General features: G+C 34.5%; 1 protein-coding gene across 9 annotated transcripts in view; it reads left to right on the forward strand.

Annotated features, from left to right (window-relative positions):
• The window catches only part of LOC111423653 (inactive dipeptidyl peptidase 10), a 149,038-nt gene that overhangs the window by 110,410 nt on the left and 11,502 nt on the right, over positions 1-27,126 (forward strand). For 5 of the 9 annotated variants that reach the window (XM_071197428.1, XM_071197427.1, XM_071197432.1 and 2 more), the window contains 5 exons: positions 399-612; positions 17,126-17,235; positions 17,333-17,460; positions 18,629-19,004; positions 26,137-26,364. In XM_071197428.1, coding sequence (XP_071053529.1) covers positions 399-612; positions 17,126-17,235; positions 17,333-17,460; positions 18,629-19,004; positions 26,137-26,364 — 1,056 coding nt within the window. The remainder of the gene's footprint in view (positions 1-398; positions 613-17,125; positions 17,236-17,332; positions 17,461-18,628; positions 19,005-26,136; positions 26,365-27,126) is intronic. The other 4 variants (XM_071197433.1, XM_071197430.1, XM_071197426.1 and 1 more) reach the window with 1 other exon arrangement.

Raw genomic sequence — 27,126 nt, forward strand, 5'->3', positions numbered from 1 at the left:
GATTTTTTTAAAGAATTACAATACTACATATAATAAAATTCATATAAAACGAAATTTTTACTAGTAAAATATAACTATTTTGTTTCAAAATGTAACTATTTTATTTTAAAATGTAACTATTTCATTACAAAATATAACTTGTATTTCCAAAATAAACACGAAATGTTTAACAAAGTTTATTACATCAAATAAGCATGTTATGTTGTTCGTATATATAGGAACAGTTTCCGCTTTATTACACAACGCTTCCCGTGAATACCGCCGGTTCGATATTTCATTTTCGCGTCAATTTATGCCGGAAACTGATGTAAAACTGCTCGGTAATCGGTAAATTACGACCCTCCTAATGTAAATCGTGTGGAAATCGAAGTGAGAGTAACCAAGAATATTTGTTTCAGGAATTAGTCGTTAGTTCACCAAACGAGCGAAATTGGCGAGGAATTTTCATCGCATTACTAGTGATTGTAGCAGTTTTGGGACTGATAGTATTCAGTATAGTGCTGGTTTCGCCGCCTGAAGAAGGTTCTAGAGTGAAAGGGGAAAAACCTACTCTGGAAGATATCTATTTAAAACTACCCGAACCAGCTAAATTTAATGGGACATGGATATCAGGTTAGTGTAACTTTCTTATTACTTTCCGATAATTGGTACAAAAGTTCCAAATTTATTATGTTCCAGATAAAGCGTAGTATAAATGTAAATGTTACAAAACGTTCTAATAACTAACTATATTAGCTCCGATTTCTGTTGTGTTGTTGGAAATAATTATCTAAATTGTTCTCGCGTCTATTCATTAATATGCTGCTTTCAGCCCTTAACCCCTTGTAAGTGCTTATTTGGAATTCAGTGATTAGCAAAACGTTTTAATTAAGAAATGAAATTAAACAATAAAGAAATTACTTTGATTACATCATCAACATACATTTGCTACATATTGATACAATATTAAAATTTGAAAAATGCTATTTAACCTAGTAATGAACAAAATGATATACAGGTGTCCCGCAACGATTGTACAATCGTCGACAAGAAAAGTCTAATAAACATAGGTCCGAAAATGGACCAATTTCGAGATATTCAAAGTTTTAGTTTCATAAGCTGACCTATTGTATACATCATTAATTCTAACGATTTAGATGCAATAATTATATGATTACCATGGTTACGATGGTTAAGATAAAGTTTAATAAATAATAAGATAATATTAAGTTAATTAATACAGTCCATTAATAATTTAACAAAACACGTAACAAAGATTGTCGAAGAAAATCGTTCAACCAGCATAAAAACAACGAATATTTAACAAATTGGAAAAGATTCATGTCATAATAAATGTTCAATATGCGCACCATTTACTTCTAAACACAAACGGATACGTTTTCTAAATGAACTTCTAATGCGTTCAAAGATACCAGGAATTTGTTTTACTGTGTCAAATGCGTTACTAATTTTATTCTTCAAATCCTGCACATTTTGAACGTCTTCAGAATAAACAATTTGTTTTAAATGTCCCCAAAACCAAAAATCTAACGGATTTAAATCTGGTGAACGAGGTGGCCCTCCTCGGCCAATCCACTTATTGCCAAATCTGTTATTTAAGTATGCTCGAGTAGCGCGTGCATAATCGTGCATAAAGTAGCAATCTTCTAGAATTTGTTGAGGTAATTCATCAAATGCCTCTGTAAGGTCATTTTGTAAAAAATGTATGTAGGCATTGGCTGTCAATCTCTTTGGAAGAAAAAATGGACCTAATAACTGATCACCTATAACTCCAGCCCATACATTAACACTGAATCGCCACTGATGATGAGTTTCTAGTATTGCATGGGGATTTTCATCGCTCCAAACGTGCGCATTATGAATATTAAAAATTCCGCTTTGAGTAAATGTTGCTTCATCCGTAAATACAATGTTTATGGGAAAGCCGACGTTTACTACCTCTTCCTGTATGGCCCACCTACAAAAAATCTCTCTTTTTTCGCCATCATTTTCTGTTAGAGCTTGAACGGTGTTGTAATGATAAGGATAAAGCAACTGCTCCCTTAAAATGCGGTGAACGGTTGTTTTGTTAATGTTTTCTTGTGCAGAAATTCTTCTAATGCTGGTTGAGGCATTTTCATCGACTCTTCTCAAAACTGCTTCTTCTAATTCCACCGGCCTTGTGTAATGTCTCTCCGTGGAATGGCTGTGGGTTACGCTTCCCGTTTCTTTTAATCTGAGAAATAGTCTGCTAAAGGTGTGACTATTAGGCAATCGTCTGTTCGGAAACCTTTGCGCGTAATGACGAGTTGCTAACGACGCATTTCCATCAGCTAGTCCGTAACAATACACCATATGCGCCATCTCTTCCTTGGAGTAATTAATAGGAGCCATACTTAATAGTTTTATTAAATTAAATAGCAAAATAATAATTTCATGAAGTATTATTATTTTTTTTTGATTAGACAACTTATCGTAATTATAGTAACGACTTAATTATTATAAAAACAAATTTAAATTCATGATGTTAATAATATCAACTTATGAAACTAAATCTTTGAATATCTCGAAAATGGTCCATTTTCGGACCTATGTTTATTAGGCTTTTTTTGTTTATTTTTGATCATAGAATACGCTGATGCAGTTTTGTACAATCGTTGCGGGACACCTGTAGAACTATTTAATTTTGAAATTTTTGTAATATTTCTAAAAATACCTCTTTAAAGCTGTCTTACCCAATAAAATTCAAATCTACATGGGGAAAATGCCCCACATTTGGTAATGTATGAAGCATCCCTATGAGAAATCACTTACGTTAGAGATGCCCATCACTATGCGTAGTACGTAAACCGTATTGTACAAGGTTAGCTAACGTAATCTTTTCAACATGCCCTCCACAGAAGCTTTTATAATAACGTAACACTTTGCTGAAAATAACACCAACAATCCGACGTGCTTCATGAAACAATACGAGTTTCAGTATATTAAAAATTGTGAATACTTAGACATTGGATAATGATTTAATTAATTAATTAGGGACATATTGTAGATAGGCGAAAAACAGCCTAGATCATAAAAGTAAGTTATGATTTGCTCTTGGTACCATTTGAGTTGGAAACGATGACTTATAAATTATTTAAAAGTGACTTTCCTCAATTATATAATTAGGAAATATTAACATTCGCTTCCCAACCTGAATTTCCAGGCTGTAGAACACGAGAAATGGTATAGATTTTGATGCGGTAGATGAACTTCCGATTCTGGAGGGCATTAAATCTCTGAAAGTTGGTACGCTGGGATGTAGAGTGGTGATAACGCGGGGAAACCCACCTTGTTAACTTCATTAAATTAAACCTACTAAACAAATATGTTAAATAAGCATCGTTCGATTTCCATTTTATTGAACTAAAAATTGATCTAAAAATTATGAGATGTTCTCAAAAAGTTTATTTTCTTGGTTTATTTTTGTCATAGAATCTTTATCGCGTTTCAATAATTAAAAAAATTAAGAGGGTGGTCGAGCCAACCAAGTTATCTAATCGTCTACGAAATTATCAAGTTTTAACCAAGTTTTGAAGGAAAAACTTTTGTAATACTCTGTAAAATATTGATCCCGTTGGAACTAATAATTCATTGGAACCACTTAAAGTTGGTAAATATCTGTTTTATTCCTTCCATTATATTCCAATAATTAATATAAACATTTTAAATGTATTAAACGATTAATTTAAGTATTAGAGAACATTTCTGTAGGATTTCCTTCATTTGTATTTCTGACAAGTAACAACATTTGCTTTGATTTTCGTTGAGTAGCTAGTAGGATTAATTATCCAAATTGTTCTCTAGCACTATTCATTATTATGCTGTTTTCGACCCTCGACCCTTGTAAGTGCTTATTTGGAATTCGGTACTTAAGCAAACGTTTTAATTAAGGAAAGGAATTGTGTCCCTATTGTATAGAAATATCAAAATAGACCCAAACATAAATAATACTATGAAGGTGCTATTTAAATCGTTTCAACTGAATACAAGCAGATTATTTTAAATTTTGGAATAAAGTAATCGTATTGAACATACATGTATGGTCATAAACCGTCGTCGGGTTTAATACGGAACATTTCTCTTCATTTATGATTTCGCCCGGCAAGAGACGGAATTTATTATTTAATATTTCACGAATGCTTCTCAATTCTCTTAACGTGGTTAACGTTGCAAGCATACCACAGAGCAGAAATTAAATATGCTGATGATATACGCAAAATATAAAATAAAATTGCTTTCAAGTTTTTGAGGTAGTTTTATTAGTTAAAATAAAGTGTGTGAATTTAATGTAAATTTCCTCTACTGTTTATGGAATAGGATTCGAATCATTGACATTGATCTGGGTGTAGATTCAATAAATCATCCTTTTTTTTGAATACCTATAGTAAACCGGTCATATTCCAATTTGGGCTGACACCTCGTAATTAAGTTACGCAGTTTGCAACAAAACCAATGCGAAGTTGTTCAATAAACGAATTACATAGGAGCCGTGTCCAGTTCGTACAAATCAAGGCTTCATTACGAAAATATAATTGCATTGTTTATAATTAGAGAAAGAATCTTGTTTGCAAACAGCGAAAATTTAATTGGATCATTAGAGTATATAGGGAGTAAAAGGTTTCTTATACAGGGTGTCTCAGCGAGACCGGTCATTAGACGTTTCTGGGGTTCTGGCCAAACAAAAGATTTGAGAATGCAGACTTAAGTATTATCAATTACGTTCTCTTCGCACTCAGGGGCAAAGCCCATAGCAGACAGAGACGACACCAGTAAGCTATGATCCACAGCATCAAATGCTTTGCTGAAGTCCAGCAAAACTAACAAGGTTATTCGTCGATCGTCACAGCTACGCTTAATATCATCAGTAACCTTGATGAGTGCCGATGTGGTACTGTGGCCCGGTCGGAAACCAGATTGATAGTCTGTAAGTAGTTTATGCTCATCAAGGTAATCCTGCACTTGATTGTACACCAAGCGTTCAAGTGCCTTAGATAATACGGAAAGTATCGATATTGGCCGAAAATCACTCAATCGAGTAGGGCACTTAATCTTAGGAATGGGAACAACGCAGGCCCACGGAGCAGGCGAACGCCTCGTTTTTTGCAATTTTAAAGGTGCATGACGATCGTATAAGTTTTTCATTTCTGTATTAAAAAAATCGACTTTTGCGTCAATATCTGACATGTAGTATAAAGGCAACCAATCGATCGCAGATGCATCAGACACCAAGGTTTCGTAGTTGATTTGGGCTTAGTCACGAGTAGATATGGTACGACTTGGGTACAGTTGACGTCCGACCTGAAGCGCGCAGTAAATCAGGTCGTGATTAGAAAATTGCGGAGCTGGAAATTGACCATAAGAAAGTATCCTATCTGGGCAAGATGTCACAATAAGGTCCAAAAGGGAATCCGACGCTGGAAGGTGATGAGTAGGTTGAGTAGGCAGAATCTAGAGATTTAGGGAGGAGGTTATAAAGTGAAGTCTTTCACAACGCAAATCGTCCCTCAAAAGGCATGTGTTGAAATCACCCATAAAGACGATACTATCGTAGTTATAGGTCTGTCTCTCGAGTACATCCTCGAACTGATCGAAGTAATTTATATTTGGTAGACAGTAAAACGTGCCCAAAAGAATGCGACTACCACTGATCTTAATTTCAATTAGCAAGTATTCAGCACCTTGCAGTGAGCCATCGGATCGTGCAATAATATTAGTATTTAAGTGATCACGAATATATAAAGCCACACCCCCACCGCGAGAGTCCACTCTCGTCATATAATATGTGTACATTTTTCAAAAAACCCTAATTATCTCCCAAACTATTAATATTAGGTATGGGACATATAGGATATAAAAGATGTAGAATGAGACACCGAAGACGACTAAGAAATAAAATATGGGGGGTGCCATTTAAGAAAATGAAGTTATGGTACTTCCAAATTTTGAAAAATTAACGTGCCATAGTAAAGTGACCAAACGTTCTAGACAGCAGTTCTCGGCACCAAAACATACTCCATCATGTTGCTTAAGCATGTTCTCAATCCTAAATTTATATCCCAAAAATCGAGTGTTCTCTGATTTTTTGAACAAATGTCTGCTGGAGCAGATTTTTCTAGAAAAATTCCAATAACTCGAGAACGGACGAATCAAATTGCAAAAAGTAAAGTTATTTATAAACCTTGAAAACAGACAAATCCAAATATGTAAAAATATACAGGCTGTTCCATTTAAAAAAATAAAGTTGGTGGCGACTTCCGGTATTACCGGAAGTGCAAGAAATCTGAAAATATTTTAGACGAATAGATCGTAATTGATAATACTTAAGTCTGAATTCTCAAATTTTTATTTTCGCCAGAACCGCAGAAACGTCTAATGACCGGTCTCGCTGAGACACCCTGTATACAGGGTGTTCCGGTGACTCGGGGCATAAAATTAACCTCATATACTAGAGCAAAAATGATGACGATTCGTGAAAAAAAATTCCATCAAAGTTCAAAAATTTTAACACATTTTTCTAAATATTTTCAATACCATTTATGGTAGAGCGTTGAAATTTGGTACAGGATAAACAAATATCAAGCAAAATCATAGAACCAATTTTGACTTTGATCGGGCGGCGGCTACCATGCTATACAGGATGTCCCTAAAAATTTGTTTGCTCAGAACTTTTTTGTTCGCTCGTAATCCTACATTTATTTTTCTACTTTTTAATAGAAAATTTATTTTAGAAACTATTATCACTCTTTGAAAATTTTTATAACATTTACCGTTTTCGAGTTATACGCGAAAATGTTAAGCTTTGATTTTAATCGTAACAAACAAAAAAAGGAAACATATTCCGCAAGATCTGAGTAGGCGATGACAATTCAAAAACGAACTGAGCTAATAATCATTATTTGCATACATTTCTAAGTGCAGACTTAGTTAAATCCAGTGTTAATTTATTTTAGTTGAATAAAAGAATGTAATTTCCAAAACAATAAATTTAATTTTCACCATTTAATTCGCAACCTCAGTTGATCAACTCGTTTTTGATCAACTGATTTAAACGCAGTAAATTAACAATTTAACGTTTAACAAATCTCCATTGTGATTTCCAAGTTTTCTTAAATCTTGGATTTTCGTCCGCCCAACTATGTAAATTTCTCAAATTGAAGATTCTATCTTTAGAAAAAGTGGATTCATCTGTAAAAAGCACTTTTTCTTAAAACTGATCATCAATTTGGATTTTGTGCTGCATTATTTGGCAATATTGCAGTCGCAGTGGGTAATCAGCCAGTCGAACTTCCCGAACTTTGTAACAATGAAATGGATAAAGCTGTTGCTCGTGAAGAACACTCCAGACAGTTGTTTTTGAAGTTAAAAAGTGCCTCGCCATATCCAAAGTACTAGCTGTAGTATTTTCTTCTACGTAGTCTAGAATATCTTCTTCTAGTTCGGGTGTTCGGACTGATCTTACGTTACTGTTGTTAGTAAATTTCGGCTTAAACGTCCCATTTTCCCTTAAACGGGTTTCAATCCTTAAAAATGTTTTTCGATTGGGCTCTGCGATTCGGAAATTTCTCCCGATAATGCTTAGCGGCTGCTGCGGCGTTTCCATGATATTCCCCTAATGTCAAAATCATGTCAGTTTGTTCACTAAATGTGTAACTCTCCATTTTGAACACTTAAAATTAATAAAAACTTAACTAACAAAAACTATCATTTGTGTTTAAATGACATAAGCAAGTTGACAGCTCAATTTGTTTTTTTAATTGCCATGGCCAACCTTGACTTTTTCGAAGATTTTTATTTTTTAGTGTTACCATTGAAATCGAAGCTTAATATTTTCGCGTATAACTCGAAAACGGTCAATGTTATCAAAATTTTCAAAGAGTGATAAAAGTCTCTAAAATAAATTTTCTATTAAAAAGTACAAAAATAAATGTAGGGTTACGAGCGAACAAAAAAGTTCTGAGCAAACAAATTTTTAGGGACATAGTGTATAGCATGGTAGCCGCCGCCCGATCAAAGTCAAAATTGGTTCAATGATTTGGCTTGATATTTTCTTTACCCTGTACCAAATTTCAACGATCTACCATAAATGGTATTGAAAATATTTAGAAAAATGTGTTAAAACTTCTGAACTTTGATGGCCCATATCTTGACCATTTGAAGACTTTTATAATAATTTTTTTTCACGAAATGTCATCATTTTTGCTCTAGTATATGAGATTAATTTTATGTCCCGAGTCACCGGAACACCCTGTATAACATTAAATTCTACCGTTATTATTCAAAATATTGCTAAACTGCATCAAACCCAAAATAGAATCTAACTTTAAGCAAATTAACTTCACTGCAAATAAAAAAAATATATATTAGCAAGGTAAATTAGTATCCAAACTGTAAAATAAATTAAATCCAACCTTAAAGAATTTAACTGATCAAGGACAAAGCAACTCAACCTCAAAGCCTATTTTAATTTAAAATTGCAAACATAATTGCAAAAAATTAGATTGGTAAACATAAACCAATACAACCCCAAAATAACGAACCCAATTCCAAAATAAGCTAACCTAATCACAATGTAATCCAGCTCCAAAAAAAGTTAAACAAACCCCAAAGTAACTCAAGTACAAAGTAATTCAACTCGATATCGTGCCAATTAATCCCAAAGTCTAATGTCCCTTATTGTAATTTAAAGCTTGCGTCATTTTGGAAGCTCAAAAAAAGTTGTACTTTATTATTGATTCATGAATACAATTAATTAATTAGTTGAGGAAGAAAATTAAAAATTTATTCATACATTATTATCGCATGTCGTTTTAACTAAAAGTATCGCACTCGAGCTTTGCTCATTATATTTAAGTTATGCGCCAGTTCATCATAAAACCCTTTGCCGGTTTACCACAAATCCGGCTCTCTTTGAGAAATCTTTCTGTTGTATATTATTCCGGAAACCTGTTTAATATTTTATAATCCAAAATTTATCTATCCAATTAATAACAAACTATCGAAATTCAAAAGCAAATTTATATTACGATCGATTCCAGTATTTATCAAATGAGTATGGAAATTCTCCAACGTTTACCAGCACAAATATATATGTCGGATTCGAAAACAAAGTCAATAAACCGCAAATTCAATTGGCTGGTCTCAACTTAATTAAAATCTCTAAGCGAACAGGCTTCGATGCTTGATGATAATGATGATCAGAATGACGCTAATCCATTACGTGAGGTCCTTTCCAAGTCCCTCGGATAAACATAATCAAATTCCCGACCACTTGTGGTGACGTGTTACCATGGAAACTGTTTCTGCGAATGGTTATCGATCATGGTGAGTTGGTGATTTGTGAAGGGATTCGCGACACATGTTCTTGGTGGCGTTCTGACAGGGTTAAACTGTTAATTATTGAATTAATCGCTAAGATTATGTAACTAGATTATTATGGGTGATTTATTTCTATATGTTATTAGAAAATTTGCATAAATTGAGCTAATTAAGTTACTTTATTCAACAAATAATTAATATTTAAATAATTTATAGCTAATTGAAATTCGGTCCTCTGTGACAAAATACATTTTAAATGATAAATATACAATGTTTTGTGAATAAGCTCAACGTTAATTATATTATTATTCCATAAAATTATATAAACCATGTATATTTATAGTGTTTATTAAATACATTAATAAATTATGACCCACAATAAATCAGAAAACTTAATTAAAGATTAAATTATATTAAACTAGGCAGTCATTAATAAGTGATTTAAATAAGAAGAATTATTTAAATTAGAAATTCCAAAAGCTACATTAACTTCGTTTTGGCAATTATTCAAAATGTTCCCCCAGATCTCGTCCCCATTTCTACATCACCTGACAATCTTAATTGGATTTTGATGTGGGATTTTAATTAAAGGATTAATATTAATTGTCATCTAGAATTTCTCCTTTAAAATTTTCAAAAGTGTCCAAAAGTTTAGTACTATTTTATTAATTTCAGTTTTAACTCAAATTTGTACAATTTCAGAATTCCTCTTTCGCTTCAAAGCTTGTCGAAACACTTTGAAGTGGCGATAAAAGCTCTGTCTATAGAGCCCACTTTATATGTACACAACGACTTTTCCCCCAAAAAAAGGAAGTGCCCTCTTCCATCTATTTCAAGGGACTTAGGGAATTTAATTCCGGTCAAATCCGCTTTTAAAACCGTGCAGAATCGCTCCCGGTAAATCCATCAAATCAGTCTTCTATTACTAATTGCCGGCTACGTCGTTTATACGGACCAACGGAGGAGTCTCCAGGGAGACACTAACCTCCTTTTGCGTCGCGACGGATTCCGATTACTATTTACTTCGCTGACTACCGATATCTAAGAGAAAATTTCAACCACAAAAACAACGTCGCTCAAATAATGATAATAAACTTCCCCGACCGAAATAGTACCACTTTTCGTGTTTTCGTCAGGTACGGAATAACACCGAAAATTACCGTTCTTTTAATAGGAGTTATTAATGATTCAATTCTGAGAACAGATTCAACCGCTTTGGTCGTCCCATTAAAACACGAGGGTGCGGCTGAGCCGTGAGTCCATTAGACGGGTTTCAAATTATGTTCAGGACAAAAGCGGCGTCGACGTCGTTTCCCCAATCGATGTAGTATACTACGTCCATAATAAAGGCGACATATTCAAAAGATTTAAATTGAAAACCAATTTCTTAACAATAAGTTATTTTATAGAAAACACTTTCTTTATAAACATTTTTGATATACACGATTTTTAAAGACTTTTAACAGTGTTCTAAAAATAAAACGGGAGTGTTTATAAATTTTCTTTTAATGTTTCAGAGTAGGTTTATAACCTGATCTTGAAATCTTTTAATTAAAAAAAATTTTTTATAATCATAGAGTCGATTACATCAAAGTCTTTCATTTCATAACTACGCTACTCAAAGTTACAAATATCTCAATTTTGCACGAATAAAAGAGAACGTCTTTACAATTACAATAAATGTCTCTTCACATTTAAATTTATGCTCTCTGTAAACTATTTTTGAGTAATATAACACTCAATAGCAATGAATGAATGAATGTTTGACAACCAACTTATATTTAACTTACAGCTGGAGTTCACAATCGTCAAGGCTTTAGAGAGGTTGAGTTGTACATAGCTTTAGTCAATAGTGTCTTTAGTTACGACTACACTATATGAAACTCTTAGTATACTATTGACATTAACCGTAATAAATAAACTCAATATCGATTTCCATTTTGCACTTTTAATTTTTCTTACTTATTGAGGCTGCCTTTTCAACAGTTTTACTAAAGTAACAGAGATAGAATCCAACTCGGATTATTCTCTAGTTGCTCTATTCCATGTTCCTAGATAAATTCAGGGTATTCCCCGAGTTGTCTATTTGGTGTATAAATCAAGGACGGTAGTTCTAGTTTTAATTGTTATTCAGCACTAGATTGTTGTATACTTTTATTGAATTAAAAGTAGAACTAACACTAGATTTAGAACTAGAAATATTCAGATTTAGCCGTACGTCTCTTAAGACGGCTAAAGCCGAACGTTTCTAGTTCTAATGTTAGTTCTAGTAACAATACAAGTGTAAAACTAGAACTAACACAAGACCTAGAACTAGAATCATTCTGATTTAGCCGTCTTTAGAGACGCGTGGCTAAACCCAAATGATTCTAGTTCTAGGCATAGTGTTAGTTTTACATAGTAACAGTACTAGTGTAAAACTAAAACTAACACTAGAACTAGAAACATTCAAGTTTAACCGTCATCTGTTCTGAACCCGAAATTTTCTAGTTCTAGGTCTAGTGTTAGTTCTAGTTTTAATTGTGATTTAGTGTTAGGTTGTTGTATATTTTTATCGAACTAACATTAAACTTAGAATTAGCAACATTAGGGTTCAGTCGTCTTAAGAGACGTACAACTAAATCCGAATCTTTGTAGTTTTAGGTCTAGTGTTAGTTCAATAAAAATATACAACAACCTAGCACTGAATCGCAATTAGAACTAGAACTAACACTAGACCTTAAAGAAATCTTGGTTTGTGCGTTTCTGGATATAGAGGGAGCGTTCAACAACGCAATACCACAATCTCTTGAAAGAGCTGCTCTTGACAGGGGAGTGGAAGCAACTATAGCGGGTTGGATCCGCAATATGCTAGATAGTAGAATAGTTTCTACTTCACTCCACGGTGATACGATACGCTTCAGGCCGGGAGGTGGCTGCCCGCAGGGAGGGGTGTTATCTCCCCTGCTTTGGTCCCTCCTAGTTGACGATCTGATTGCGATAGTCGAAGCCGTTGGTGTGGAAATACAAGCTTATGCTGATGACATTGTCGTTATGGTCAAAGAAACCTGTTTGCCGAGGATATCTAAAGTCCTCTAGGTGATCCTAGATACCATTTGCGCTTGGTGTAAGGGAGAGAACCTCTCAATAAACCCGCAAAAGACAATTGTTGTGCCCTTCACCAGGAAGCGAAAGTTGGATGGACTAATCCGCACAACTATCCAAGAAACTCTGGTGCGATAGGCACAACGCCAACTCTAGCAATGGAGGTTCTGCTTGGCCTATCTCCTCTGCATTTGCATATAGAGAAAGTGGCTAGAACAACCATTTACAGATTTAAGCAATATGCTCAAAACTGTTCCGACATGTTCTACCAATGGGCTGCGGAAGACATTATAAGCACTGATACTGTGCTATCAATGCCGTCAGATTTGGCGGTATCACTATCAGTGATTAATGCTCGATACCAGATTGTACTGCCTGAGCGGCAGTCCTGGATCGAAAATGAAAATTCTCTGGTTCGGGCAGACATTTGCTTATGCACAGATGGATCAAAAACGCCTGAAGGGGTAGGAGCAGGAGTATACTGCCACACACCTCGAATTAAGCAAGCCTACAGCCTGAGTACGTACTGTACTGTATTCCAGGCGGAAGTATTTGCTACTGACATGGGTGCTAAAATCCTTCTTGAAAGAGGGGTGAAGAACATGACAGTACGAATTTTCTCAGACAGTCAAGCCGCTCTCCAGGCGCTGCAAGCCGTGAAATCGGTGTCGGCTCTGGTTAATGATTGTAAGAGAACATTAAACACACTGAGTTGTGATAACAGAGTCTCTCTGATCTGGGTCCCGGGTCACTCTGGAGTTGCTGGCAATGAAGCGGCAGATAAGCTAGCACGAGATGGCAGCGCTGAAGCGTTTGTGGGGCCGGAACCAGCAGTTGGTGTATCATTTGCGATGGCCAAATATAGGATTGGACTGTGGGCTGAAGAGAGACTTCGCCTACTGTGGACCAGTTCTCCTGGAATGAGACATGCTAAGGTGTTTATTAACATCGCCACTGTCAAACCCGAGAATATTTTAGGACTTGCCCGTAGTAGCAATAAAGTTCTAATGGATGTTTTTACTGGGCCCTGCCGATTAAAAGCACGCCTCAACTTCTTGGGTTTAGCCGACGATGTTGAATGCCGACTATGTGCGGAGGAAGCAGAGACGGTTGAGCATGTTTTATGCCACTGCCCTGCCGTTAACCGTATCAGATTCTCGATTTTTGGATCGCAATTTATCTCCTTAAAAGATCTGAATGGCATTTCGCCGAGCAAGGTATTAATGTTCGTTAAGAGCATTGGACTGCACGGTGAAATTTGATAACGATATCTATCGGGGTACAATAGATCCTTAGGGTCGCGGTGCAAGGTTGGTTGGTCCGCCTACCCGATATGTATTCTATGTAATGTAATGTAATGTAACACTAGACCTAGAACTAGAAACATTCCGGTTTAGCCAGAAACCAGAAACTTTCTAGTTCTAGGTCTAGTGTTAGTTTTAGTTCTAGCACTAGAACACTAGACTTAGAATTAGAAACATTAGGGTTCATCCGTCTTAACCCTTTGGAGTCGGATTTATTTTGCATTTAATTTTTTAGATTATGCCCTTCATGCGATAAGGACCGGGACACATTCGTCCCACTAGACACATCGGGTGGGACACATAAACCCAATAGACTTGAAAATAATTTTATTCATACAGAAAAACACGTAATTCGCATTATTACAGATGGTATGGAGCGAACCATGTTTTGCATAATGATATATTACACATTTGACACAGAGTTTTGCTTCTAGTTTCAATTTGCTGTTGTATGCATCCCGAACAACGACGTCTGGTAGAGCTCTCAATGGGTAAATGATCTTCCACGTTCAGAGTGTAGGTTTCTTTTTACAAGATAGGCTCAATGATTTTGCGGATCTTCTTTTTACATTGGCACCATTTCTGCCTAACGCAATCAAATCTCCTATTGTATTTAGGTATGGTAGGAATGACGTTTTGTTTATGAGCATTCCTTGCAGCCATCATGAGTAGTTTGAAAAAAACTTTTTTCCACCACTTATTGGATCTCCGATCAAAATCGTATAACCCAACAATTTGATCTGTTAGATCCACTCCTCCCATGTGTTCATTGTAAAACTTCAGCATTGTTGGATACTGGAATTCTTTCTTCGTTCCATCAGTGAAGCAATTACTAATTGCTAGTACATCTTTGTGTCTTTCCATCTGCAGACAATTGTGCCATTTGCAAACTGAAATTGATTTTCTCCTCGTTCTAGTTTTCCAGAAAACTTAGGACAATTTTTACGATTTCGCATCAAAGTTCAAGTAAGTGAACGAAAAAAAAAACCTATCAAATGTCAATACTACATTTGTGCATTTGATTGTGCCTGACAATTTGAAAACAACTCTTTTATGTCTCTTCATAGACATCCATTTCTTTACCAGCATAAATATTTAGATCATAAACATATCCTGTGAGTGAATCGGAGCGTACCCAAACCTTTATGCCTCGTTTGTTTGGTTTCATTGGTAAGTATTGCTTGAGCGAAGATCGTCCTTTGAATTTCGTCATTAATTCGTCAATACTTTGAAAAGTAGAGGCAGAACGATATTTAGTAAAGGTGGATTTTAGGCAGTTGGCTACTTCTTTGATATAATATATCTCTCCCGAACTGTTAAGCTTTTCTGGATCGTTGAAGTACATTTTGGATAATAATTTACAACGACCTCTGGATATTGCTTTTTTTATTGCGCTGTTGCCCAATGATTCATTATTAGACCAGTAGTTGTTGAATCCTGACACACGATTGTAGCACATTATGAAGGATACACCTACTACAATCATTATTTCATGATAATCTGTTTCTACTCTCTTTTTCTTGATATCTTCCTGAAATATTTTCAATCTGGCGTTAGTGTATTCAGCAATTCGAATAAATAGACTTCTTGGGGAAATCTACAAGAATACGTCGATTTCCATTACATTAGTACATTATGGGGAATGGGAAATCTTGGAGTAAATTAAAAATCTGAAGCAGTAGCCACGTTTTCACTTTCAAGTATCTCATTACTTTCCTGGACAATCTCATCGTCATGGTTTATTTGATGTGCCGCCATTTCATCATCACTAGAGCAGTGGTTAGTAGATATGTTAGACTCTATGTCGCTGTCTGTGGGACTATAATTTTCATCTGACGAATCTTCGCAATGAAATGGATCTTCTTCGTCATCACTCCAATCATCTCCAAATATTCTGTTTGCTTCTCTTTCGAGTTTCTTCAATGAGCGGTCGACCGCTCACCGTTTTATAGGGACCCACCGTACAAAGCACTAAAAATCGCCACGTTTTATGAGTACACAATGGTTGAAACTAAGTACAATGCTAAAAACATTAGGGTTCAGCCGTCTTAAGACACGTACTGGTAAACCAATCTTTCTAGTTCTAGATCTAGTGTTAGTTCAATAAAAATATACAACAACCTAACACTGAATCACAATTAAAACTAAAGGTGTCTCAATAAAAGTGCCCGATTTAAATTTGGTGCCATTTTTTTTATGTGCAAGTGGGAGCCCTGCAATTTGACAGCTGTCATTTACGATTGCTCCGATTATTAATAATGGGGCGCTATAGAAAGGAACAACGCGTTATCATTGTGAAAACCCATTACAAATATGGTGAAAGTTACGCCGAAACCGCTCGCAAACTTCGCGGTATTTTACGTCGTGGAAGTGTACCAAATGTGTCAACAATTCGAAGAGTAATCAATAAATTTTAAGAGACCGGGTCGATTATGGATAGCATGGACCGCCGATCTCGCAAAAACATCGCTGCTGTAAACGAGAGTATCGTCAAAAATTCGGAAACATCAATTCGGCATCGTTCACCGCAACTTCAAATTTCGAGAAGCACCACGCAGCGAATTCTCACGAAGAACCTCCATCTTCATCCCTACAAGGTTCAGCTGACCCAGGAGCTCAAACCAACAGACCACTCCCAGCGCCGCCAATTTGTTCAATGATTGATGGAGCAAAATGAAGTGAATCATCTTCAACTGGCCACCGAGATCGTGCGATTTGACACCGTGCGACTTCTTCCTCTGGGGTTTTGTGAAATCTCACGTCTATGCTAATGCGCCACGGACTATTCCCGAGCTCAAGGACGAGATAAAACGCGTCATCGGTGAGTTAGAATCGCAACTCTGCAGAAACATCATCGAAAATTTCATGAAAAAAAGCAAGGATCTGTGTGCAAAGCCGCGGGAGTCATTTACCGGATATTTTATTTCATGCATAATCGGAACATGTGTGCTTTATAATGCAGTAAAAATATCACCACTCGCTCAAAAACTATGCGTTTTATTGCTAAATTAAATCGGGCATTCTTATTGAGACACCCTATAGAACTAACACTAGACTTAGAACTAGAAACATTCAGGTGTAGCTGTATGTCTCTTAAGACGGCTAAAACCGAATGTTTCTAGGTCTAGAACTAGTGTTAGTTCCAGTGCTAGTATTAGTTGTACTTTTAGTTGTTATTGAGCGTTAGATTGTTGTATATTTTTCATTGAAGTAAAAGTAGAACTAAACCAAGAACGAGAAAGTTTCGGGTTTAGCAATGCGTCTTTATTATCATGTCCTACAAAAGGATATTGATACCATAGGAAAAAAAATCTGATATTATAAGGGTTAAGTCCTCTTTTCACACCTTATCACAAAATAATGAATTAATATATTTATTTATATTAAATAATTTGTTTCAGATACAGAATTTGTCTACAGAGATATATTTGGCGGTATCAGCATTTACAATGCGGAGAATCTCACGACATCGACGTTTCTGACAAATACAACCTTCGTGAGTTTCAATAATGTAGGCGCTAACAACTTGTTTTGATTTGTCTTGGTGCCACGAAAATACGGCCACCGTAATCGTTAGAATTAGAACAAATTTCGGTTTTCTATTTCAGAGACAATACAACGTGGTCGATTTCAGGACGTCCAGGGACTTAAAATTCGTTCTATTAATAACCGATCTGAGGCACAATTTCGATTATTCAACGTTCGCCCAATATTACATTTTAGAAGTATCTTCTGGGTAAGTAACGGATCACTTTATTTAAACATCACAAGTAAGATTAATCTTTAGGAGTCGAAATAAATTTTCTTTGATCTAAGATAATAAATTTGAACTAAAGTAATTCATTGCCAAACGATTGTACTTAACTGGTTTAAACAATAAAAAAATTATATTTGGGAGGAAGCCAAAATTTCAAGTATCTAAAATATTATACTATTGTAGCCAGATACATTGTAGATAATAAATAATCTGTTGATATGCGTAAAAATAAAAGTTCACGAACTCATAATTCACTTAAGAGAGAATTGTATCAAAAGTTTCGTTCCGGTTATTGCCCAACATTTAACACTTTTGGGCTTCCCCCATTTAGCCACTAATCCAGTCGCGGTAACACTTTGACTGTGGTTTGGTGTAGTTTCACATTTAGGGTTTCCATATGCAACTAATTGCAGTACTTTATACAGCTTTACCTGCAGAATGCTTAGTAAATTCAAACACTTCTCTCGCTTAGAAATTATTGTTACAATTCTTTTAAAAGTAGATTTAATTTGTGGATTTAAACTCAAATTTATTCTGTTTTTATTGCACTATTAAGATATTTAGAATGTCCAGATGTAACTATACTCAAATATAAATATTTCTCTTGAAATTTACGATGATGATTACACATAAACCAGCCCAAATGAATTTCGTAGTTTACGTTGGATGAAGATAAATCTTAAAATGTACGTCGCATATCCCACAATTTTATCCTTTATATCGTTGCACATACGATACATTCGTGTTTGTACGTTATATTTGATATGATATGCTTTTGAAGTCAAATCTCGGGTTATATTAGGTTCTTTTGGCCAAAAATACGTCCGCGATATTAAAACTTAATGAAATGGTGATCACAGAAAAGCGTGCACATAAGATGAAAAGTGCAATTTTTTACGATCGGACGATTTACGATGTCGCGTCGTTAAATTGATTTTAAGTTTACGTCTGGTACATAAAGTATGGCGCCAAGTTGGTTTCACAAAATAATGCAGTCTGAAATTCGAAAACGATTAATATAATCCAAGTATGTAAATCACACAACGAATTCATGTTAACGGGCATTCGTGTTAACGACTTGCCGACAATCAAAAGCTGTCTAAAGCTCAATAGATTTAATTAATGACTTCCTTTTCTTTCTTGATAGTTATACAAAACCGCTTTCGCCCAAGGAATTGGACGATAGCGCGCCGTTTTTAAAATACGCAACATGGTCCACTAATGGAACTTCCATAGCCTTCGTTCATAACAACGACATTTACTACAAACCTAAAGTTCAAAAGGACTTGGTTTGTAGGATTACATCGACCGGGGGGGAGGATATTTTTAATGGCGTACCTGATTGGATTTACGAAACGGAGATTTTAAAAACTGATCATACGTTATGGTTTTCACCTGATGGATTATATTTAATGTATGCTACTTTTAACGATAGTAAAGTTGGAGAGTACACATACACTTGGTATGATAGTGGGAACCCAAAGGCGAAGTATCCCGAAGTTAAAAGCATCAAATATCCAAAGGTAAATGTTTTATACTATTTAATTCTTTTATTTATCGATATTAAACATGCTTATATAAAGTAATTGCAATCAATATTTGACCATTTCAATAATATGTCGCTCATAAAATTGTAATCAAGGTTGACATTAATACCGTTGTGCATTTCTACCTGTAATGGGGTACTCGAAACTCTAATCTTCCGATAATGGCGTCCGTTAATGACGATTAAATGGATTTACTCATTAATGCTGCAATAATATTACAACAGCGTTTTATAATCGGATTACAACATCCGAAACGCAATCATAAGCTGATTGCAACTCGATGCAGTATAGTGTCTATACAGAGTGCCGTGTCATGTTTTATTCAGTTCGATACTTTAATACGGGAAATGGTTTGATATAAATATTGAGGTTGATTATGACTTATAGCAGTGGTGTCCATAACGTCGATCGCCAACAAAATCATAAGTTTGAAATAGATATTTCAGATTTATGCTAATAAAGATATTTTTGTAATTCGCGATGGTAATGAAAGCTATTACAGTACTCAAACGGGTGCTGTAATGAGACTCTTTACAGCATCCGATGCTGTAATGAGATTTTAGTAACATTTTATGGAAGCAGTTCAAGTTGGTGACATTGGGTCATTAATTTTTCTAGTTGTCAATGTGACAATTTTTGTCTATAGTTATTTAAACTCGTTCTTCACATCGAATACAAGGTTCACAATGATGAGGACATTGAACTTTGAGCAATTTCTCTTATTTTGGAAGGTGTACATGAAACATTTTTTCAAGTGAATACATTTTGTGTTTTGACAATTTCTAATTGCCAATGCAAATTTCTATTTTCAAGTGTTGCGGTGTTACCAACTGCTACATACCTATTTCCCTACATTGTCAAAATTAATTTTAGTTTTGTTAAAAAAAAAAGGATAAAAACGCGAATTACAAAAAATAGCATAAAAAACATGTTTCATAAGACTTAAAGCACTCATTCATTAAAAAACTCGTGGCTTCGCCACTCGTTTTTCAACATGAATTCGTGCATTTCAAGCGTATCTTACGAAACTTGTTTTTTAATATACTATTATTCTATGCTCTAAAATTCTCAATATACAAGAAATCATGACCATAGCTTTTAAAATCAGCAATTCTATCCGGTCAAAAAGTTTACAAAGCAAGTTTTTTAAATTATACGTAGAAGAAAGCGACCACGAAGGATGTACTGAACTTGTGATGCATACTGAGGTCAGGTGGTTAAATAGAGGCAAGTTCTTACAGCGTTTTCGCGATTTAATTGACGAAATTAAACAATTTCTTATTACAAGAGGCGACGATTACAGTATTAATACAGGTTGTTGGAAGATGATATTTGGATTTTAGATTTGTCTTTTCTGACAGATATTACAAGTAAGCTGATTGATATGAATTTAGAACTTCAAGGACAGAATAAAACGATTTTTGACATGATGAATTCTGTAAATGCCTTTAAACAAGAACTAAACAAAATGCTATCTAGAACGAATGATAATAATTTCACTTCATTTCCCATTATGACGTCTCAATTAAAAAATATTGCTGCTACCGATATCGATTTAAATAGGTTTAAAAATGAAATTAAAAACCTAATTGCAGAGTTTAACAATTGTTTTCAAGATTTAAAAAAAATTGATGATGTGGCACCTTTTATCACTTTTTCGTTTAACCCATTTAGTCCCACTGGTGTGAAAACGCACCAGCGTTTTTAAAATTATTTTACAGATACATAGATAGATAGATAACACTATAAGGTTGTTAGGCTATACATACCAAATTATTTCTTAATTCTTGCTATTTAAACCATATTTGCATCAATTCTTTTCTATTGAAGATTTCTGTTCAAAATATACAATAGAAATAAAACTATCTTTAGTGCATAAAATTCTTTAAAATTTTGACATTTGCACGTTTTTAGTGCATATTTTCCTCATATATATCTTGAAACGCGAAATAAAAATATGTATTCTGAAAATATGTCTTGAAACATTAATGGTGCAAAAACATACCATTGGGATGATTGATGAGATTATCTTTCGTATTATCAGAAACCAGTTTAGACGCATTTATTCGGTGAATTCCCTAGAAATAGTCGTTTATGGACATAGTGTGTGAATATATGTGTAGTAAGTTTAGCGTTCATTTACATGAAGAGTGCTTTGCGAACTATCACAATAAATGATTATACCGTTCATCCCATTGGTGCGTTTTTGAACAATTTAAGTATAAATATTTTTTATCTTAAACTTCATACTAAAGTTGGTATTTGTTAGTTTTATGTTGTATTAGTATTATTATTTATTTATGGCTAATTTATTACTTAGTTAATAAATGATAATCAAAATTTTTGTGTATTGTTGTTCATTTATCTTACTAGTGGTGCATTTTTGCACCATCTCATATCTCAAAAACAATTTTTTTTTTTAAACATCTGTGTACATTTTTATACTTTTCATTTCATCTTATGTTAAGGTAAATTATAAAAAATCGTTTTTTTTTAATATATTTAGCATCGTGGGACTAAATGGGTTAATAAAAATATAAATATAGAAAAACTTGCAGAAAAACTGTCTAACTTGTTTGAAATAGACGTACATAAGTTAGAATCAGAAATCATAACACTGCAAAACGATATCTATGTTAAAGCAAGGTCATCTGAAGAAAATTTTTGAAAATATTTATCGGAAAACAAGTATACAAATTTTCGAAAATGTGTTGAGAATTGTACCCAATATTGTACTCATGTTGTGGTTCAACATATTTCACCTGAACTGCATTTCCACAAATGAAAATAATAAAATCTAAATACCGAACGGCATTGACAGATACTCATTTAGAATCTTGTTTGAGAAATGCCCTACGCAACTTTAAAAAGATTGTAAAGTCACGGCAGTATCTGTACTAAAACTTAAAATATTAATAAATGAGTTAAATGAAATGATTTTTTATGGTGCATCACTTTCGTGTTAAAGGTGCGATATGATAGGAGAAGCCAGTAGATAAAAAAGGAAGGTGAGTTTTAAATTGCAAAAAAAGATTTTAAACCCTTCGGTCGATCTTGGCAAAACTTTATATAAAAAGTCGATATTGGTCAAAAATTAGTGTACAGGTGTCCAAATTTCAATGGGTTTGCAGGGTATCTCAGTTATTATGAAAGATAGAACTACTTTTTTGTGAAACTTACAATGGCGCAAACCAAATTTTCATAGCCCTTTTCAATTTTGAAACACTCCCTGTATATCAAAACGAAGAGGGCTATGAAAATTTGGTTTGCGCCATTGTAAGTTTCACAAAAAACTAGCTCAGGTTCGCGAAAGCCGCAACTTTCTATCTTTCATAATAACTGAGATACCCTGCAAACCCATCGAAATTTGGACACCCTGTACACCACTGACTTATAGCTCAGATAATGTTGGATTAAACGTGTAATCGAGTGATAATTTTTTTCTCGCTTGTTAATTTAAACCATGAAATATATGCAATTAAAAACTCGGCTTCTAAGTCTTATTCAGCTTCTACTTCATTGTGATTTAATGATGGTCACAACTTCCACCATGATAATTGTGTTATTCTCTCAAGTACATTATTCCAAACCTTAGTAACAGTACAGCTTAAATTCAGATAATTGAATTCCTTATTCTTATAGATTTTGTTATAGAAAACGGCGTTCTTAAGGAAATCAACAATATACAGGGTGAGTCAGAAAGAATGGGAAATCCGAATACCAGAGACACTAGACACCAAAATATGACGATTTAACCTAACATGTCTTATACAAATGTCGGTGGTTTTTAATACACAGGGTGTTGAAAGTTAAATTTTTATTTCGAAATTTCTTGATAATTTTGAAGGTTTTTGTACTATTAACATAAAATTTGGTAGTTAGATGTTTTCGAGCATGAGAAATACGAATTTGATATTTGTTTAGTGATTAGTCGTAGAGGGCGTTAGATACACACTGTACGTTTGAAATATCAAATCATGACTATTTTGTCAGTTGAGGTATGGTGAATTAGAACCAGAAATCTGAAGGAGTTTTCAATTCTGCACAAAAAAGGTACTCTTGCTTACATTGTCTAAGTCTACTGGTTTCCAAGTTATCTGCTTTTAATTGTTTCAAAGTAATTTTAAGGTTAACATTTAAAATCAATAACACACAGTAACAATAGCAATTAGTAACGATAATAATCGATAACAATAACAATAGAATATTGTGACCATTTTCAAAAATCCAATGGACTTAAATCTGGATTTCTCACTATTAAAAAAATCATTATGTCGTGGCATTTTCAAATTGGTAATAACTTTATTGTTGGTAAAAATGATTATTGCACACGGAAATTGGATCAATGTTGACAATTAACAGGCAATTGTCGAAACATAGGCGGAAAAATAACCCAACTTTGCTTATGTTAAAAAATAAATATTTTAGAAGAAAAAATACATTTAGGCCCACTTTTACTACCTCTTGTAAAATTTATCCGATAGATAAATCTGGCTCTTAGCCAATGAGAGTGCTTAAAACCGCCGTAACCATGGCAACTATCCTTTAGATAGTTAATCAGGAGGATGGTAAAAGTGGGCCTTAAACATTTAGAAGTAAACAATTCGAAAACCGATAGACTTAGGGCCGGTTGTACAATATACCGATAAATCTACCTGATATCTATCCGCCCGATAAACTTATCAGGAGGATAAAGATATTCGCTGTTGTACAAACTGTTTTTGTCGGTAGGATTGCTATCAGCGAAACAAGAGTCGGTTGGTAGTAGTTTTCCCCATATCTAGTGATTGATATGCCGTAGAATGGTAACGCCAACGTCTTTCTTTGAAGTTTGAATTATGACTTTGACAATATAAATTGTTTAAAAAAATGTTCACTGACACATCGTACATATAAGGTTAACGTTTAATGTTAGAGGTTAACCTATGCAGTAATCATACAAAGTTTTTATATAAAAACCTTGGTAACCATAAATATCTGCCGGATAAGTGTCTTATCGGCACCGCTGAGTACCCGATAAGTTATCCTGCCGATAATCTCACCGACAAAAATATCCGTACATTGTAATACAGTACAAACTAACTTATCTGCCAGATAACGCTGTCGGGAAGTTTATCGCTATATTGTACAACCGGCCCTTAGACAATTTCAATAAGAGTACTTTTTTTATGTAAAATTGAATGCTCTCTGTGATTTGCAGCTCTTATTGGTCGTAGCTGTCTAGCCAAAAAACTTATGATTTGATTTATCAAACGAGCAGCGTGTATCTAGCGCCCTCTACGAGCAATAACAAAACAAGTTTCAAATTCGTATTTCTCATGCTGGAAAACATAAAACTACCAAATTTTATGTTAATAGTACAAAAACCTTCAAAATTATCAAGAAATTTCGAAATAAGAATTTAACTTTCAACACACTATGCCTCGAAAACCATTAACATAAGAGATATTACGTTAAATCATCATATTTTGGTGTCTAGTATCTCCGGTATTCTGACTCACCCTGTACAACATCTTTCATAAATGAGTATTCTCCCGTCTTCATTGTCTTGTATTGATATAATGAGTTGCTGGAGATATTACAGCTTTGAATCGTTTCATTTCCATTTTGACCTGAAAATACATTTTCCTTACATAATCTTATCGTAGTCATCTAAAATCCTTCCGGTCGTAATAAATACAACAATAACCCCGGGAAATTCGTTATTATAAGCTAAGGGAAGTGGAAGTACAAAACGAAATAACCCAGACGTTGTCATATAAATTGAAGTCTTGGTAAAGTGCCAACAAATGAAACGAAACCGTTTCGGTAAAGTCTTAATTTCGCAGCAAGTCGTTAAGTTTCACAACATGTTCTTGCGTGGGCAAAAACACACCCTTTATTACAAAAAAACTTTTGTTAGAGATGTCAAGAGCGTGTATTGATAAAGTATCCCCGAAAAGAAGGATTATATTACATATTTAAGGATTAATCGATGCGAGAGTTTGAAAGGCTTGGGATAAAGAAATGGGCCAAGTAATAATTGCCTTTTGGGCCGTTCGAGTACGAAAACGTGCCTACACTGCTTTATACCGCATTAACCGCGTTTTGTGGCGATGGAAGAAACTTTGAAATTACGTCAGGTGGTGTTGGCGGCAACGTGAAGGTGGTGGAGGACTTAACGTTGTTGCCGATAAATGGAAACTTTTAGAATTCACTACGTATCAGAGTGTTATTGTTACTCCATTTAATTTTTTTTATAGAAAGTTGTTTGAAATGGAAAAAGGTAAAAAATGTGTTTTAAAATTATGATCTAAACGACGGAAAGTAATTCATTAAAACTTTCAACGTACAAATATTTCTCAAACTGAACCACGATAGTATTTTTAGCTTACTTTTCAGTATTTATTAATCGATAAATTTACATAAGATATTAATGATTTACATAAACGAAACAAACCTCGATTTTTTTTTAGAATCTTACCGATGATCTTGTTACGTAAATATTTATTAAGAATTTACCAAAAAAATGAATAAGTACGAATTTACTTATTAAAACAGTAAGGTATAAACAACAATCTTTCTTACAGTATCTCCGTTATAAGCTTGAGTTGAGAAAGCGTCTCGATCACTTCCTCTTGAACTCAATAAATCGCTGTGTATATCTATCGGCTTCTGAAAAAGGTGGCTTTTGCCAAAAGAAAATCAATAAAGGCAACGAAGGGATGTCGCGAATCTGGTGAGAAAATCCTTTTACGACGATTTTCGTGTAGTTAAGGGCTATGAATGACCCAATATATCGGTCCAGATATATATTTCATATATTTATTAATATCACGTTCTTTGGTGTTTTTGGTGTCTTATTTTATAGACCACGTAAACTCGTGCAATCACACCTTTTAAACCCGATCTATCTACCTCAAAAGCACGTGACGAGCTTACTCAATCCGTTAGTAAAAGGAGCTTTTGTGAAAGTAATAAATTTAGTGTTAACGTGACTGTTTCGGTTTGTATCTTGTACTCAAATCGATTTTTAAATTTAACAATTGAAAGGTTGTGGTGACAATTTTTTTATATTTTTCATTTACGTGTAAAGGTGTTTATATCTTTGTTATTTTTTTTTTTAAAGGTGGAAAGTAATAACCCTGAGGTGACCGTCTGGATCGTTAACTTGAGCGCCCCGAAATATTTGTTCCCCGTACAGCTGAAACCGACGTCGAGCGTCGAAAATGGAAGCTATCTAACAAGCGCGAGTTTCTATGGAGATCACGATGTTGCTTTGGTGTGGCTCAATCGGAGACAGAACGTTTCGGTGATCCTCAGCTGTCGAGCACAGAACAATTTCAATTGTACCGATGTGAGTATATGTACGAAGTTTCCAATTCGCAGTTTCCTTTGTCACATTTCCAAAGAGAAATGGGAATTTCCTTTTTCGATCGATTCTTTTCGCGCGAGATTTTCTTGTAAAACGCACCCAGAAATAACTTTCCCTCATAAAATATTTCTATAAATACGAAAGCTCGCCTCAGTGTTATCATGGGAGCACACTCCTCCCCAGACATGCATACGACGTAGGCCAATTTTTACGACGGCGGGAGTCGTAAATTTAACGTCGATTCACTACCGTTGCTTTCGTAAACAAAATAGGTTTTTCAAGGAGAAAATATTTACCGATATACAGTGAATTTTTCTTAAAATGCAATATACAAAAATATATTTCCATAGACATCAGTCAATCCAACATGTCTGAATGTTTCTAGTTCTAAGTCTAATGTTAGTTTTAGTGACAGTGGTAGGTAGCGCTAGTTAACATAAGATCACTGTGTTGCATATCTGTATTGAATTAAAACTAGAACTAATACTAGACCTAGAACTAGAAAGTATCTGGTTTAGCCGTGCGTCTTCAGACTAGTGTTTGTTCTAGTTTTACACTAGCACTATCACTAGAACTAACACTAGACCTAGAACTAGAATCATTCGGGTTTAGCCGTCTTGAGAGACGTGCGGCTAAATCCGAATGTTTCTAGTTCTAGGTCTAGTGTTAGTTCTAGTTTAACACTAGCAGTATTACTATGTAGAATTGACAATACACCTAGAACAAGAATCAATTGGGGTTAAC

This window comes from Onthophagus taurus, chromosome 7 (genome assembly GCF_036711975.1).
Source record: "Onthophagus taurus isolate NC chromosome 7, IU_Otau_3.0, whole genome shotgun sequence".
Classification (NCBI taxonomy): Eukaryota; Metazoa; Arthropoda; class Insecta; order Coleoptera; family Scarabaeidae; genus Onthophagus; species Onthophagus taurus.